We start from the raw sequence: 14,573 nt of genomic DNA, 5'->3' as shown, positions 1-14,573 counted from the left end.
AAACACTTCCATCAAACTGGTTAACATAGCCTTCGCGTCATTTTCTTAGTTATTATTTTAAAACGTTCACATTCTGCTCTTAGAAAGATTCACTTGTACCCTTGTAAGATAAACCTCAGAAGTGATCCCTCCAATCCCCCTCCCTCCATCCATTTCCCCCTCCCCTCTCCCTCCCCCCTCCCCGTATTCTTAGGCTGTTATTAGGTTATAGCTTACATATAAAAGGTATAGATTAGTTTCATAATAGGGGTGTGTACATTGGATACTTTTTCTTCCATTTCTCCAAGGTATATTAATGGATTTGACATGTAGCAATCAAATGGAAAAAGGAAAGGAATAAATATTTCTGAAATAATCAGGTGGGGGAAAGAATCTGAGACAAAATGTGACTAGTTGCATTGATTAAACAAAGGCAACTGAAATCCAAGGGACCCCTCTGTTAGACCCTATCTCGTCTCGGAGCCTGCAGTGGTGAACCTGTGTGGTCTACCCCTGAACAGTTTTCATCCTTTTAGGCAATCAAGACAGGTTTACTGATGTTGATGGTTTAGCCTACAAAGACACGTAGGAAATAGCATTTGAAGGCCACTGCCCAAGAAAAAGAGCCAGGCACCTGTTTTTATTTTTGTTGTTTGTTTCTTCTTTTTCTTTCTTTCTTTCTTTCTTTTTTTTTTTTTAGAGATAGGGTCTCACTCCTGGCTCTGTTGCCCAGGCTAGAGTACCACAGCCCTGATCATATCTCACTGCAGCCTTGAACTCCTGGGCTCCAGCAAATCTGGTTTTTATGAGTTTGCCCTCTGGCATATGCCTAACATTTTAATTTGTAAAGAAAAAAAAGCAGCAAAAATTTGGTTTCTGGGCCTCTTCCTCTTATACTCCCATTTGAAGAGTATCAACAAGCCATTTTAAGAAAACAGCAAAATTGGTTGTGATAGATCTACCAGTTAATGTCCCAGATGGCTACATTACCTGATGCTTGGAAGGTGGTCTATGATGTTCTTTACAAATGTTATCAGGCTTCTACACCCCACTCTCCCTGCACTGAAACTCAAAGATAGCTTCCTGCTTGTTGTTGGCAAGGGGCTGTGGGGAAGACTCAGAGATCGCCAGGTACTCAGGAGGCATACCTGATGGTGACAGAGGAGCACTGGGCCAACCTCCTGCCTGCACTCTTCAGGCCGGTGTAGATCTGTCCCATCTCCATGGCTCCCTCCAGCCCCACCACTTCGAGAAGCTGGTCACTGAGGTCTGCAGAGTAAGACAACACATACACATCTCTCTGTTTCCAAGGTAGGTTCTGGCCAGAAAGTCTGGTCCCCAGATGGCCAGCCTAGATCCGTTGGTATCTTTTTATCTCCCAGCAAACAGCGTTTTCATACACACTCTGAACAGGGCATTTCCCCAAAGGTCAATAAATGTATCTTTTCATGAATAGAAGCCCAGTTCTAGTGGAAAAGGTTTTAATTCAGAATATTAACAGGCATTCCATAAATAGGCTGCCACATCAAGAAACCTCTTCAAATGTAGAGTAACACAAATAATGAACCAGCTATTTCTGAAATAATTTTTGATCCCCCAGTGCAGCTAAAGATATATCAGTTTGGGACTAAGATAGGAAGAAATGTTGATAAAGGCCTATCTATAGCTGGATCAAGTCTCTCTTCTCTGAATGTCTCAGTAACATCTTGGCTCCACTGGTGATGATGGATGGTTAATTAACCTCAGATTTGGCCTGTGGTGAGCCACCAGTGAGCCAGCCTCCTTGGATACCCTCGAGAAAGTCAGTGACTTCGTTCATGACACCAGGTGCTTAATGTAAGCCAAGGAAAAGAACATTTCACCTACAGCAGATTACCATGGCCCATGGTAGAAAAGGAGGGGACGAAAATAAGAGGCTCGGGTTCAGAGTCACTCAGGATTGATGGCCTCCCACAGTGGCAGGTGCGTTTGATTCAGAATCTAGACATTTTTTCCAAGTTCCTAAGGCTTGGATTATGCCTCCCCAATTTCCTGCAAAAGCAACGGCAGGATTAATGTTTGGTGTTGGCCCTAAGACTCACTGTTACAACAATTTTTATTTGTTTGAAACAGAAGCAAAATAAAAAGGTAGATTTTAAAAAAAAACTTCCATTACTTTGCCGTTTCAAAAAACTTCCATTAATTTGTCTTACCAAGGCAAAAGTACCTGTCTCAGAAGTTGTGGCTAATCACCGCCATCCTGTTAATATTTACAAACTTGAAAAGGAGGCTCGAGCCTCCCAAGTAGCCATGTCTGTTTTAATGGTTTTGTTTATTTAACAGATGGCTTCTGTCTACTAACGTGCTTCCTGGTGTGTAGTATAACAGTGTTTATTAAGATTGGCAAGGAGATATTTGGGCTTGCCTTTACTTTTTTGTTTGGAAGGCTATTGTTTGAGAAACATTCTCTTGATGGATGTATTTCTAATGAAGACAGTTAAACAAACCATTGGGCTGACCACAAATGTGTCAACACTGCTACAGTGTAAACTACTAATGATCACTGACAGTCATTAGCTGCCAACAGACTCACACATCGCATTGGTCGTTCTGTGACAGGCACGGAGCACTTCCCCTGTACATCTATCAACACTCCCATTCTCCTTCTCTAGTGTGCCTGTCTTCACGTCTGTGAAAAAATATTGCCCCCTTTAAGCTCTCCATCTCACGTGGGCTTGGAACAAGAAGTCAGGGAAGAGTACTGTTTGTTTAGGAGAATGCTCCAGGCTCTCTGAAAGAGTTTGGACCTAATAAACCTGTAAGCCCCTAGTCATGTAATGAGTCCCCTTCTTACCAAATAGGGTTGAATAACCATTTGATAGTCTTGGCTTACCAAGTCATTCTAATGGTGCCTGTGAAAACAATGAGAGCTATGAGTGTGTGTGTGTGTAGGGGGGAGAAAAAGAAGAGGAGGACGAGGCGAGGAGAAGGAGGAAGAGGAGGAGGAGGAGAGAAATGTATAGAGTGCATCTAGGGGTGAGGAGGGCGGAGGAGTTCTGTTGGGGGAAGGAAGGGGAGGGGAAAAGAGAAGCAGAATTTTTAAGAAGTTTCTCTAGTGGCAGAGACAGATGTCTTGTAAAATGTTGCTCTTTGTACCAGGCTTTGGTATCTCACAGTGCTGTAATAGTTCAGTGTTTTCCCTCCTTGAAACATTCCCTGGTAACAAAATGTTCTAAGAAGCAGGGGACTTAATAGACTCAAGTGTTTCAGCCTTACAATGTCTTGGTCTCTTAACAAATTTTCCTGTTGAATGGCTTTAACTCTGAAGTTGTTATCACTTCCCACACATTACCTTGCAGCTATCACTTCCCACACATTACCTTGCTTCCTGGCTCTAGAAGAGCAGTAATGAAGGCTGATCTCATCAGCATGGGTGGGTGGGTGGGGGCGGGGCTCACACAGCTGCGGGACTGTGGAGATGAATGTAGGGGAAGGGGCTAGGATCATGCTGGACTTCTCGCCATTCTGCCTAGGATTTTGCACTCTGAATTCTCCCTGCCACGGAGAGGCCAGGATGACTACGAGTGAGGCAAGACTGGATGGCTCTTCTCCTTTTCTCCCACTGCCTAACTGATCTTTCTTTCAGCTTCCTAGAATGCCTGCCAAGAAGCCCAGAGTAAAGAAATCTGTTTAACTTTGTTTCCCAAACTTACCAGACCACAAGACCCTTTTATTTGTGTGATGCCTTAAATAGCACATGGTATTAGTTTTTTTTACTAAAATGCACATTGGGAGATTCTGGTGTCACTTAATACTCTTCCTCTAGAAGGGAGGTACTTGGATATAAATTAAAATTGTAGCTAAAAGGAAAGAGAACAGAATGCAGGTCAGTGTCTAGGCCAGTGGTTCTCAATTTGTGGGTCATGTTAAAGGAAGGTTGAGAACCACTGGTCTAGGCACATAGGACAATTGATATTTAAAACACAGAATCCCAGTTCAGGACATCTGATATACCAGGTGTCTTATTTTCCCTTAGGCACCAAGGATTCAGAGCGTGATTCTGGCAGTCCATGTCATTTTCATATTGTCTCTACACTCACCTCATTAATATTTAAGATGGAATGTCTGTGCGTCTTAGTCAAACAGAAATTCACTCACTCATGCAGCAGTTACTGAGTAACAACTAGGTGCCAGACACTGTGCTAAGAACTGGGGATACAAAATGTTCTATTCTCGAAAGACTCTTCCCTAAGAGGGAGGAACAGAGTTGGGTGTAGAAAATGCTGTAATTGAACTATAGGATCAATGAAGCCTGAGTGACTGATTCTGACTGAGCACGGTACAGAAGGAAGGCGGCACAGTTATTTAAGGAAGGTCGTGGAGGATGAATGAATGCCAAGGTAATTTGCTGGGTGGAAAAGAGGAAGAAGAGAGGACGCTGCAGGCAGAGGAATGATCATGTGTGGGGTGGGAAAGTCACAGGATAGAGGGAAAAAAATTAATTTAGCAGTAAACCCACTTGGCAAATTCATTGCAAAATATAAAAAATGTTTTTCCCGAAGGAGAATTACTGTCCAGAGACTCTTCTTTTTCAACAGACCTAGAAAAGAGGTTCTGTGGGCCATGGAAAGCTTGCTGCAGCCACAGAGCTGGGCCTTTCAGTCTTGCTCTTGTTTATTCTTTGGTAATGAAGCCTTATGTGGTGCGTTGTGTGCAGTGAATAATATACTCTTTCCAGGAAAGAGAGAAGATAAACAATGGGAAAATGAAAAAAAGAACATGTGGAAGCAAAGGAGAGATAACAAGCATCCAAATCTGGCCCACTGGGTTTGGCTTCCAAGATGCAATTTTGTAAATACAAACCTGGTCATGTCATTCACACCCCAAATCCTCACAACACTAAGTGCTGGAGAAGAGAAGATGCAACGTGTGTACTTCTGTACCGAAAATGCAGAACAGCAGAAAACCTTTTGGAAAGAATTTGGCCAATTATAGTAAGAGTCTAAAACTTTCATGCTGTGTGACCCACTAGTTTCTTTCCTGGCGTTGATCATAAAGATCACTGATAGAACCTAAGTTCGTGCAAATATGTATATTATACATTCCCTCTGCCTCATTTTTACCTATATGGGAATAGTTAGATAAGTGATATGGTATCTGTATGATGGAGTTTTTTGTTGCTATTAAAATATTTACGAAGTTTCAGGAACAATTAAGTATGTTGTTTGTTATAATGTTTTGCTCATTTTAATTATTTTAGAGAAAGCATGCTGTGTCCTGGCTCATTGTAGCCTCGAAGTCCTGGGCTCAAGCCTCCCAAGTAGCCAGGATTATAGGTGTATACCACCACATATGGTCCACTACTAATTTTTAATTTTTTTGTAGAGACAGTCTCACTAATTGTCCAGCCTGGTCTTGAACTCCTTGGCCGCAAGTGATTCTTTCCCCATGTCTTGACCCCACTCCAAATCACCTGACCAGTTATAATGTAAAGGCAGGATAGAACTTACATCCAGTAAAATCTTAACAGTGATGAGTTCTGGGTAATTAAATTAAAGGTAATTGCTATTTTTTTCTTTTCTGCTTTTCTGGGCATTTCCTATTTTCTATAAGTAGGCAATAATGTCATATCTTAAAAGCCATTTTCGAAAAGCTACTCACTTCTTTTCATAGTTATAAAGATGATGTTCTAACTCTCTGGCCTGATCCCCAAGGCTCACCCCCATGTGTTAAGGGGCTGCTTTTGCAGATCTACTTCCTGTCCACATGGGGTTAAGTACCTGCTCTCGACAGACACCACAACATGCCATTCCCCAGATAAGCCCCACTGTTGCACTACTTTATCCTCTTATGTATATTCCACATATGTTCTCTCCCACTTTTACTTGGTTATAGAGACTCAGGTCAATTGTCATCAATTTTGAGAAGCTTCCATGAACTTTCTTGCCTGCATTTTGATTTAGATACTCCTCCTCAAATTCTCTCAGATAAATTTGGTCAAAAAAGAACAAGGGGATTGAAGCTATTGGCCATTAGCAGAGGGTGGCTGCAGTATTTACTGTATTGCAGGGCCTAGGGTGAATAGAGAAGGATATGAAAGACTGGATGAAAAGGGAGGAGGCAAGGAAAAGACTTGATCAGTTCTAGGAACAGGTGTCCTGAAGCAGTGGGAGAGAGGGCTGGGAAGAGGTGCTGTGAGCATTGCTAGCTGATGACAAGTTCTATCTATGGTCCTAGTAGTGGACAGCTGAGGTGGATGGTGGTGATAAGGATTACAGTCTTGGAGAAATGAGGCTAGGCCATTGGTTCTTAAACTTTGCTGAGTGTCAGACTTACCTGGGGAGCTTTCAGAAAGGATGATGCCCAGGTTGTGCCTATACCAGTTATATCAGAATGTGTGGGGGCAGGAGCTAGGCATCAGTATGTGTTTTTGAAGAACCCCAGGTAATTCCAAAATGGTGCACAGTATGGGAGCCACTGAGCTAGGTTATTGAGTGGTCATTCATCCCCTTGTTCAATGGTTCTCAGAGCCTGATCTCAGGCCAGCAGCCTCAGCATCACTTGGGAACTTGCTAGAAATAGAAAGTCTTGGGCCCCACTCCAGACCTACTGAATCAGATACTCTTGGGGTTCGGCCCTGCAGTCTGTGTTCTAACAAGCCCTCTGGAAGATTCTGAAGCATGCTTAAGAACTTGAGCCTTAGGCAATAAAACTGCCCAAAACATACACACAAGTTGGAGTGAAGAAGAATATAAATGTTTCTTCCTTACTGCTTTGATCTAGAGCTTTTTCAACTGAAAAACTGAAATAATGATATTGACCTCACAGTGTGGTGATGAGGTTTAAGCGACAGACCTGTATGTTGAAGTGGTTGGCAGAGAGTGGGCACTCAACATCCATTCATCTCACTTTCCTTTTTCTCCTCACTCACCCTGTCAACTCCCAGTGCTTTCTCTATCTACCTTCTTAGAGCAGAGTATAAGTCCCTAAACCATAATTTTAGGTATAAAAGCATTTCTGAAATCTTCAGTGTTCTTCATAGCTTTATACCTCCATGCAAAGACTGGAAATCAAAGTGAGCTTTAGATTAAGTGGGCATCCCACTTTATCAGTTTTTCTTCCTTTAATCTCTTCCCTGACTCCGATCCCTTTCCCACTTCTTTTATTTCAATAGCTTATTTTGATTTTACTTCCTTGGCCCTGCCCCCTGTCTGGAGAAGGGGTCAGAGCTCAACACTGCCGGGTGAGTACTTGTATCTAAACGGTACAGCTGACCTGTCCACTTTCCCTTTAGGCACTTTGGAAGCTCTGGATGCCAAAACTAAAAAAGTATCTAAGTCCTTACCCAGGTGTGCAAGTATCTCTGTGCTTGAAGAACCCTGTCGAGCTTCTTGGGATATCCCAGGCACCTGTTTCTTCTCTTGTGCTTAGATAGTAATTTCACACAGTGATAACTGTCTTTGTACATACCACTGTCCAACTCCCTTGTGAACTGAAGGCAGGATTGCATTCTTGTTTTGTTTATCTTTGTACCCCTAGCAACTAGCCCAACCTTTGGCATATAGCAGTCTCCCAATAAATGTTTGTTGATTAAGTTGAATAAGATAGATGCTTTAGTGCCAACAATTTTGACAGGTTTGGCTGAAAGAAGGAAAAATAATGATTAATAATAAGTACAGTCATCCCTTCAGTATCCCTGGGGAATTGGTTCAGGACCTCTGCAGATGCTCAAGACTCTGATGTCAAATGGTGTTGTATCTGCATATAACAGTGGTCCCCAAGCTTTTTGGCACCAAGGACTGGTTTCATGGAAGACGATTTTTCTGTGGAACAAGGTAGGGAGCATTAGATTCTCATAAGGAGCACACAACCTGGATCTCTCACCTATGCTGTTTACAGCAGGGTTCACGATCCTATGAGAATCTGACACAACTGCTGACCTGACAGGAGGTAGAGCTCAGGCAGTGATGCGAGGGATGGGGAGCGGCTGTAAGTACAGGTGAAGCTTTGCTCACTCGCCTATCACTCACCTCCTACTATGCAGCCTGGTTCCTAACAGGCCACAAACCGGTATTGGTCTGTGGCCTGATGGTTAGGGACTGCAGGCATATAATCTACATACATGCTCCCATATACTTTATTTTTTTTTTACAGAAAATAATACAGAGAAAACGCCCATATACTTTAAATTTCTAGATTACTTATAATGCTTAATGCAATATAAATGCAACTCTGTAAATAGTTGTTTAGGGAATAATGACAAGAAAAATATTCTGTACATGTTCAGTACTAATGCAAACATATATTTTTTTTAAAAATATTTCTGACTTTCAGTTGATTGAATCCACAGTATAGAACCTACAGACATAAGGAACTGACTATCCTTGCCCAGATTGAAATCAGTAATAGGCTTTCCGTGAATTAGCTTACCTAACCGGCATATAGTGGGCAATGACTACCCAGCCTGGTTTTCACCTATCTCCCTTAATATATCACTTGTTTGGCCCATTCTTATCCTGGCTGCTGATTCACATTAATGAAAATTCAATCATTTAAGATATAAGGGAAACTCTGAGTGTCCTGATTTGGGCTCTTCTCTGGCATTCCTTCCCCACCCATCAGCACATCAGAGTTCAAGTCTGGAGCCTCTGGGAATCAAGCATCCTTAAATGGAGGTGCTGAGCCCCTGACTATGTGATGGAACCGAGAGTTTCTAAATCATAGCAGTATAGTGGTGAGGAAGCTTGGCCCGTGGCACAGAGTATCTGTGTACCGTAATAAAACCTTCATGCACTGCCCCTTTACTGGGATACAGCAATATGGGCAAACTATGATATTAGGTGTGATTGGTTGGGCTGGAATACTATCAGTCTAATGGATAATGCTGGTTAGCTAATGCTGATCTGACCTTTTACCAGCAGGGGTATGCATCTTGTTGATTAGAAATGCAAATAGGAATTTGTCACTAAATAAATGGCCTCTGGTAGACAACTGGAGTCACAAAGGTAAGGGAAGAAGCTGGGGAACTGTTCACTAAGTCCGTAAGTATAGGGGTCAGAGCTTAACTGTGGTGTCATTGGGGGAGGTCATTTGTTCTCTCAGAGTCTGTTTTCATATTTTTAAAACTGGGCTGGAATAGTCTTCTTGGGCCTCCATAACCAACTACCAAGGGCTGGGTGGCTTAAACAACAGGAATTCACTTTCTCACAGTTCTGGAAGCTGGAAGTCTAAGTGGAATGCACCAGCAGGGTTGGTTTCCTCTGAGGCCTCTCTCCCTGATTTGCCACCATCTTGCTGCCTCGTCACATGGTTGCCCCTCTGTGCATGCGCACCCCTTGTGTCCCTCTCTGGGTCCAAATCTCCTCTTCTTATAAGGACCCCAGTCAGATTAAATTAGGGCCCTCCTAGTGGCCTCATTTTTAACTTAATGACCTCTTTAAAGGCCCTATCTTCAAATATGGTCACATTTTATGTATGGTCCTAGGGTTACGGTTTGAACTTGGTGGGGTGAGAAAGGGAACACAATTCAGTCCACAACAAGGATAATAATGAAATCTACTTCACTGAGTTGTTTTGAGAACAAAAGAGATAAAGAATATGATTAGCTATTCTGTAAGTGGTCTGTAAATGGTAATGTCCCTTACCATTGTGCTACTGAGAAGCTGCCATGTACTGGGGGCATGTGGGACCTTCTTACCCTCCTCAGATAGGAAGGAGACAAGCCCAGCTCTGCTTTACAGTGAGGCCAGGTTCAGTCCCCCCATCTAGACAGGTGTGTGGTGGCCGACCCACCTCTCTGCAGACATGGCCTGTCCTCTCCTCCTCCTAATTTCCATGGAGATGAGCCATGTGCCCTTGGCAGCTCAGGGACCCAAAGCCTTAGAAAGCCCAGCACTGATCAGCTGTCTAAGCTTCCCACTGGGACCAGTCTGCACAGATGAAACACTGCTCCCGGCTACAGAGCTTCAAAGTAAAAAAGCACGGGTAGCCTGAAAAATGCCTGGGGTTAGGGAAATGGAAGAAACCCACAAAGACTGTTTCTTGATCTTCTGCAGGGGAGGGGGCTCTGGAGCTTCTCAGGCACACAGAATGGGTTAGGAAGGATCTCTACTCTGAATGTTTCCACTTAGCCTCTCAAAGCACCAGTCACAGATATCACAACCATAACTACCCTGAGCAGTAATCTATGACTAATGCTTCACCTACAGAAACTGACCCAGTCACGAGGAGAGAGGCAGGGGCCCCTTGCAGCAAACCACACAGGCAGGGGGGCTCGTCCTTGGCCTTCCATAAACCCAAACATGGAGAATGGGCCTTTGCAACAGGTTGAGATGCAAAGTGCATGAGCTTCAGACAAAGCTGTCTATCACTCGGCCTCTCACTTCTCACTTGGGAGATGGTTTTTACCTTCTCTAAGTCTGTCCTTTATCTGACAGTGTAGATATAGTAACTCACTGGCAGGGTTGCTGGGAGGTTTAAAAGGGATGCAGTCAAGTGCCTTGTGCAGATGAGATCGGGGGAGCAGCATGTAGAAGGCCCTCTAGAAACACTTGCTCTTACTGAGATTTTGTTTCCTTAAAAAGGGCTATCCTCAGGAAGTGCTGTCTTTGCTACCCCGTGAGTGCATGGCCTTCTGTAGACAGTTAATTATGTAACAGAGAAGGCAGTGAAGGAAGAGGAGGAGAAGACGTGGAGGAGAAAGGGGGCAGAGGGGAGGGGCTGGGAGCGGGGTGGGGGGAGGGTGCTGAGGAAGAGAAAAGCCGAGAGAATAAAGGGCAGAGATACTGTGAGTTTGAGATTTACGGTGACTGCCCTCCTGGCAGGTGAAGCAGCTCTTTTTTTTTTTTTTTAACTATAAAAGAAGGAGGAATCTCAGCCTTTTATTTGAAAATGAGGTCTTTTATTTTCCCTACAGCTCTCTGTGTGAGACAGAAAGAGAGACAGGGAGGAAAGAGGAGCCCACGTGGCCCAGGGTGGCCTCTCTGTTCTTGGACCGAGCAAGGAGGGAGAAGAACAGGTTCTGGCCATCTTTAAGGCATGGGCTTGACACTCCTGGTCCAGCACGTACCCCTCTTTTGTGCCCTGCGCTGGCTTCCTGGCTGTCAGATTTCTTCTACTTTCTGGGGTCTAAAGGCCCCTCTGAGGCATAAGAGTGACCAGAGGGCCTCGAGTGGCCTTCAACTCTGGATAATCCTGTCAGGAAGACATGGAAGGAGATGGGGCCCAGATCCACTGCTGTCTGAGGAGCAGAGAGGCTGCAGGGCCTGAGGGAGAGGGAGCGTGCTGGCCTGGCAGCCCGGGCTGCAGGTCCGGTGTGTGTTCTGTTCTGGCTCTGTCTAGCTGTGTGTGACCCTAGGCAAAACCCTTCTCTCCTCAGGACCTCAGTTTTCCTGAGCTCAGGAGCTCAGTTCTATTTGAGCTCTTCCAATCAAGATGAAGGCTGCATTTCCTGACTCTGGGTCAGAAGCATGTTGGCAGCCATCCTCACCTGTCCTCACATCGTGCAGAAGACAGAACGCTCAGTGTAACCCTAGACCGAGGCCAGAGGGCAGGCGACTGCAGGCACACAAAGGCCATTGTGTTGGCTCCTGAAAGCCTGCTTGTATGGTGGTGGGAAGGTGGGAAAAGGGTGTCTTCCATTCTGTGTGGCTTTATCTCCTAGTGTGAGCCAGGGTGCCCATGAAGGCCCTGTGGGTGGGCTTCCAGCCCTCTGTCCCTGAGGGGTCAGGTGTTTCGGGGGAGAGGCAGTGTGCTGCCAGAGGTATGAGGTAGGGGCTTTCTCAGGAAGAAAGCAAAGGTCTGACATCCTCATGCCTCTAAGAGAAACCAAGGGTGAGAATGTTTGGTGAAGCCTGGGAAGCAGTGGAGCTCCAGAATTTTGATCGGGAAGTCCCAGTAAGGTCTTTGGGCAGAGACTCTAAACTAGGCCAAGAGCTTTACAAAGGTTTTTCTTTCAATCTGTGTGGCAACTGTGCTATAAACTACTATCCCAACACAAAAGCACAGAACAACCCAACGTTAAAAAAATAAAACAAATAACAACAAGAAAAAACACCCTGAGGCTCAGAGAAGTTAGAAACCTGCCTAATGTAATTCCACAGCTGGAATGTGGAACCAAGGAATAGGAAACCAAAGGTGGAATTCAAAATAAGGCCTGTCTGACTCAAAAAATAAACTCAGATTAAATGACTCAAGGTGGAGACAAAATGTAATATCTAGAGTGACAGGGCAGCTGAAGGCAGAGAGGTGAGCTGAGAGTGGGTGATCATCTTCTCAGCTCCTCTCAGGGAAGGCGGCTCAGCTACACGTTCTTATTAAATAGGACACTGATTTGTTTGCCTGGAAGGTAAAATACTAGTTGGCATATTATCTGGCATTACTTTACCATTGAGTTTAAGAAGCTTCAACTCCAGATACATGCATATAACAAAATAAATCAATTAGTGGTAAGATTTTCCAGCTTAACTCAATCCTGCTTCTCAGGCATGATGTGTAATGAGGTATGCTGCAGAGATCTACACTAAACAGACTAATCACAGCTCAGTGGATGCAAGTAGTAGCACCCACCTATCCCAGAAACGCAAAGTCAGAGGAGGGTTGTGACAAGAAGGGACCTTTTCTGGTTGTTGGGTCCAGATTGGCCAGAAATGGAGTCGTGCAGGAGAGTGTGGAAAGAATTCTTTTTGGAATACTAGGATTTGGTCAAGGCTATGTTACCTGGTGGATCTGGGAGCCCAAATCCCAATATATGTATGTATGTATGTTGATTAAGAAGATTAATCACTGCTGTGGACTGAATGTTTGTGGCCCAACTCCATTCATATGTTAAGATCCTAATCTTTAATGTGATGGTGTTTGGAGGTGGGGCCTTTGGGAGGTTATTAGGACATGAGAATGGAGCCCCCACGAATGGTATTAGTGCCCTTATAAGAAGAGATATGAGAGACGCTCTCTCTGTGTGAGGATACTAAGAAGTGTCCATCTGAAAACTAGGATAAAGACCCTCATCAGGAACCAAATCTGACAGCACCTTGATCTTGGACTTCTCAGGCTCCAGAACTGTGATAAATAAATTTCTGTTGTTTATGGCAGACACCTAGACTATGGTGTTCTGTTATAGCACCAGAACTGACTAAAACAAACACTTTTTGCATAAAATAAAAACAGGCCAAGGAGAACATCCATGTTTAGGCTATGCAGAGAACGTGGCCAGCATGGAGTTTTGCTGTGGGATGTGTCTCAAGAGGTTCCCAATATTAAATGGCCTAAGAGCTGCTACGGGGAACAGGCTCTGGTTTGGGGGACAAGATGGGGCAAGTTGAAGAAGGAAAAACTAAGGTCTGCCAAAGAACCTAGTCGGGAAGTTTCTTCTGCATGTGAAAAGTGAGAGGTTCCTTGGCTCTGTAGTTCTATTTTGAGCAGCAAACCTCCTGAAGCAGGAATTAAGTTAGAGTTCAACTCCAGCTTGAGCCTATATGAGCAAAATTTTCCTCTGCAGATGCTGAGGCCTCCTGAGGCACTTTCCCACCTCACCCGTTTTCTGGGGTCTTGGAGACGAGAGTGGGGGTGAGGCAGAGACACAGCTGGAGTCAAGACTCCTTTTCATTCAGAAATCAGCGAAGGAAGAACAAATGATTGGTTCACTTGAATTTCCAATAAATCTGAGCTGGGTCAGGACCAGCCAGGAATGAGGAGGCTAGGGTGTGGTTGGGGTGGGTATTCTGGCATACAAAGGAAGAATTCTGTGTTTGGAATCCTAGGACTTGGGCTCCAGTCCCAGATCCTTCAATTAGTGTGACCTTGGATAGGTCTGCTAACCTTCCCAGGCCTCATTTTTCTAATCTATAAAACTTCTTGGCACTCTTAGGTGGAACAGCTGAGCCCACTGCTTCAGTGCTTCTCATCCTTCCGTGTACCTGTGATCTCAGGGGATATTGTGGAAATGCAGATTCTGCTTCAGCAGGTCTGGCATGAGCCTTTAGAGTCTGCGTTTCTGACACACACATGGGTGATGCCAGCATTCCTGCACCACATGAGGCTGCAGCAGACAAATGGTCAGCTAGGGCTTGAGTGTCAAATCCAGCCTGCCTTTTCACATAAAGCTTTATTGGAACATAGCCCTGCTCATTTGTTTATATGTCTTCTGTGGTTGCTTTCATGCTAAGTGGGTAGAGTTGAGTAGCTGCACCAGAGACTGTCTGGTACACAAAGCCTAATTATTTTAATAGCTACTATTTTGCCCTTTACAAAAAAAATCGGTTGACCTCTTCCCTAGAAGACTGAGGAATGGTTTTTGTGAGCTAAAAGACCTGTATTTCAATCTGCATTTGACCAAGGAAGGGCAAGCTACTTCACCTTGCTGGTTCCCACTTTTCTTATCCAGGGGACAAAATGACCTTCAAGTTTTTTTTTTTTTTTTTTTTTTTGAGACAGAGCCTCAAGCTGTCCCCCTGGGTAGAGTGCCATGGCATTACAGCTCACAGCAACCTCCAACTCCTGGGCTTAAGCGAGTCTCCTGCCTCCGCCTCCCAAGTAGCTGGGACCACAGGCGCCCGCCACAACGCCCGGCTATTTTTTGGTTGCAGCCGTCATTGTTGTTTGGCGGGTCCGGGCTG

General features: G+C 44.4%; 1 protein-coding gene across 2 annotated transcripts in view; it reads right to left on the bottom strand.

The window, feature by feature from the left end:
- The window catches only part of DGKG (diacylglycerol kinase gamma), a 202,205-nt gene that overhangs the window by 14,115 nt on the left and 173,517 nt on the right, over positions 1–14,573 (bottom strand). For both annotated transcript variants that reach the window (XM_003792723.1, XM_003792722.2), the window contains exon 21: positions 1,128–1,248. In XM_003792723.1, coding sequence (XP_003792771.1) covers positions 1,128–1,248 — 121 coding nt within the window. The remainder of the gene's footprint in view (positions 1–1,127; positions 1,249–14,573) is intronic.

The sequence above is a fragment of the Otolemur garnettii genome, unplaced genomic scaffold, assembly GCF_000181295.1.
Source record: "Otolemur garnettii isolate 467f Iridium unplaced genomic scaffold, OtoGar3 scaffold00060, whole genome shotgun sequence".
Taxonomy (NCBI): domain Eukaryota; kingdom Metazoa; phylum Chordata; class Mammalia; order Primates; family Galagidae; genus Otolemur; species Otolemur garnettii.
The sequence above is the reverse complement of the archived record's forward strand: the minus strand, read 5'-3'. Positions and strand labels throughout refer to the sequence as shown.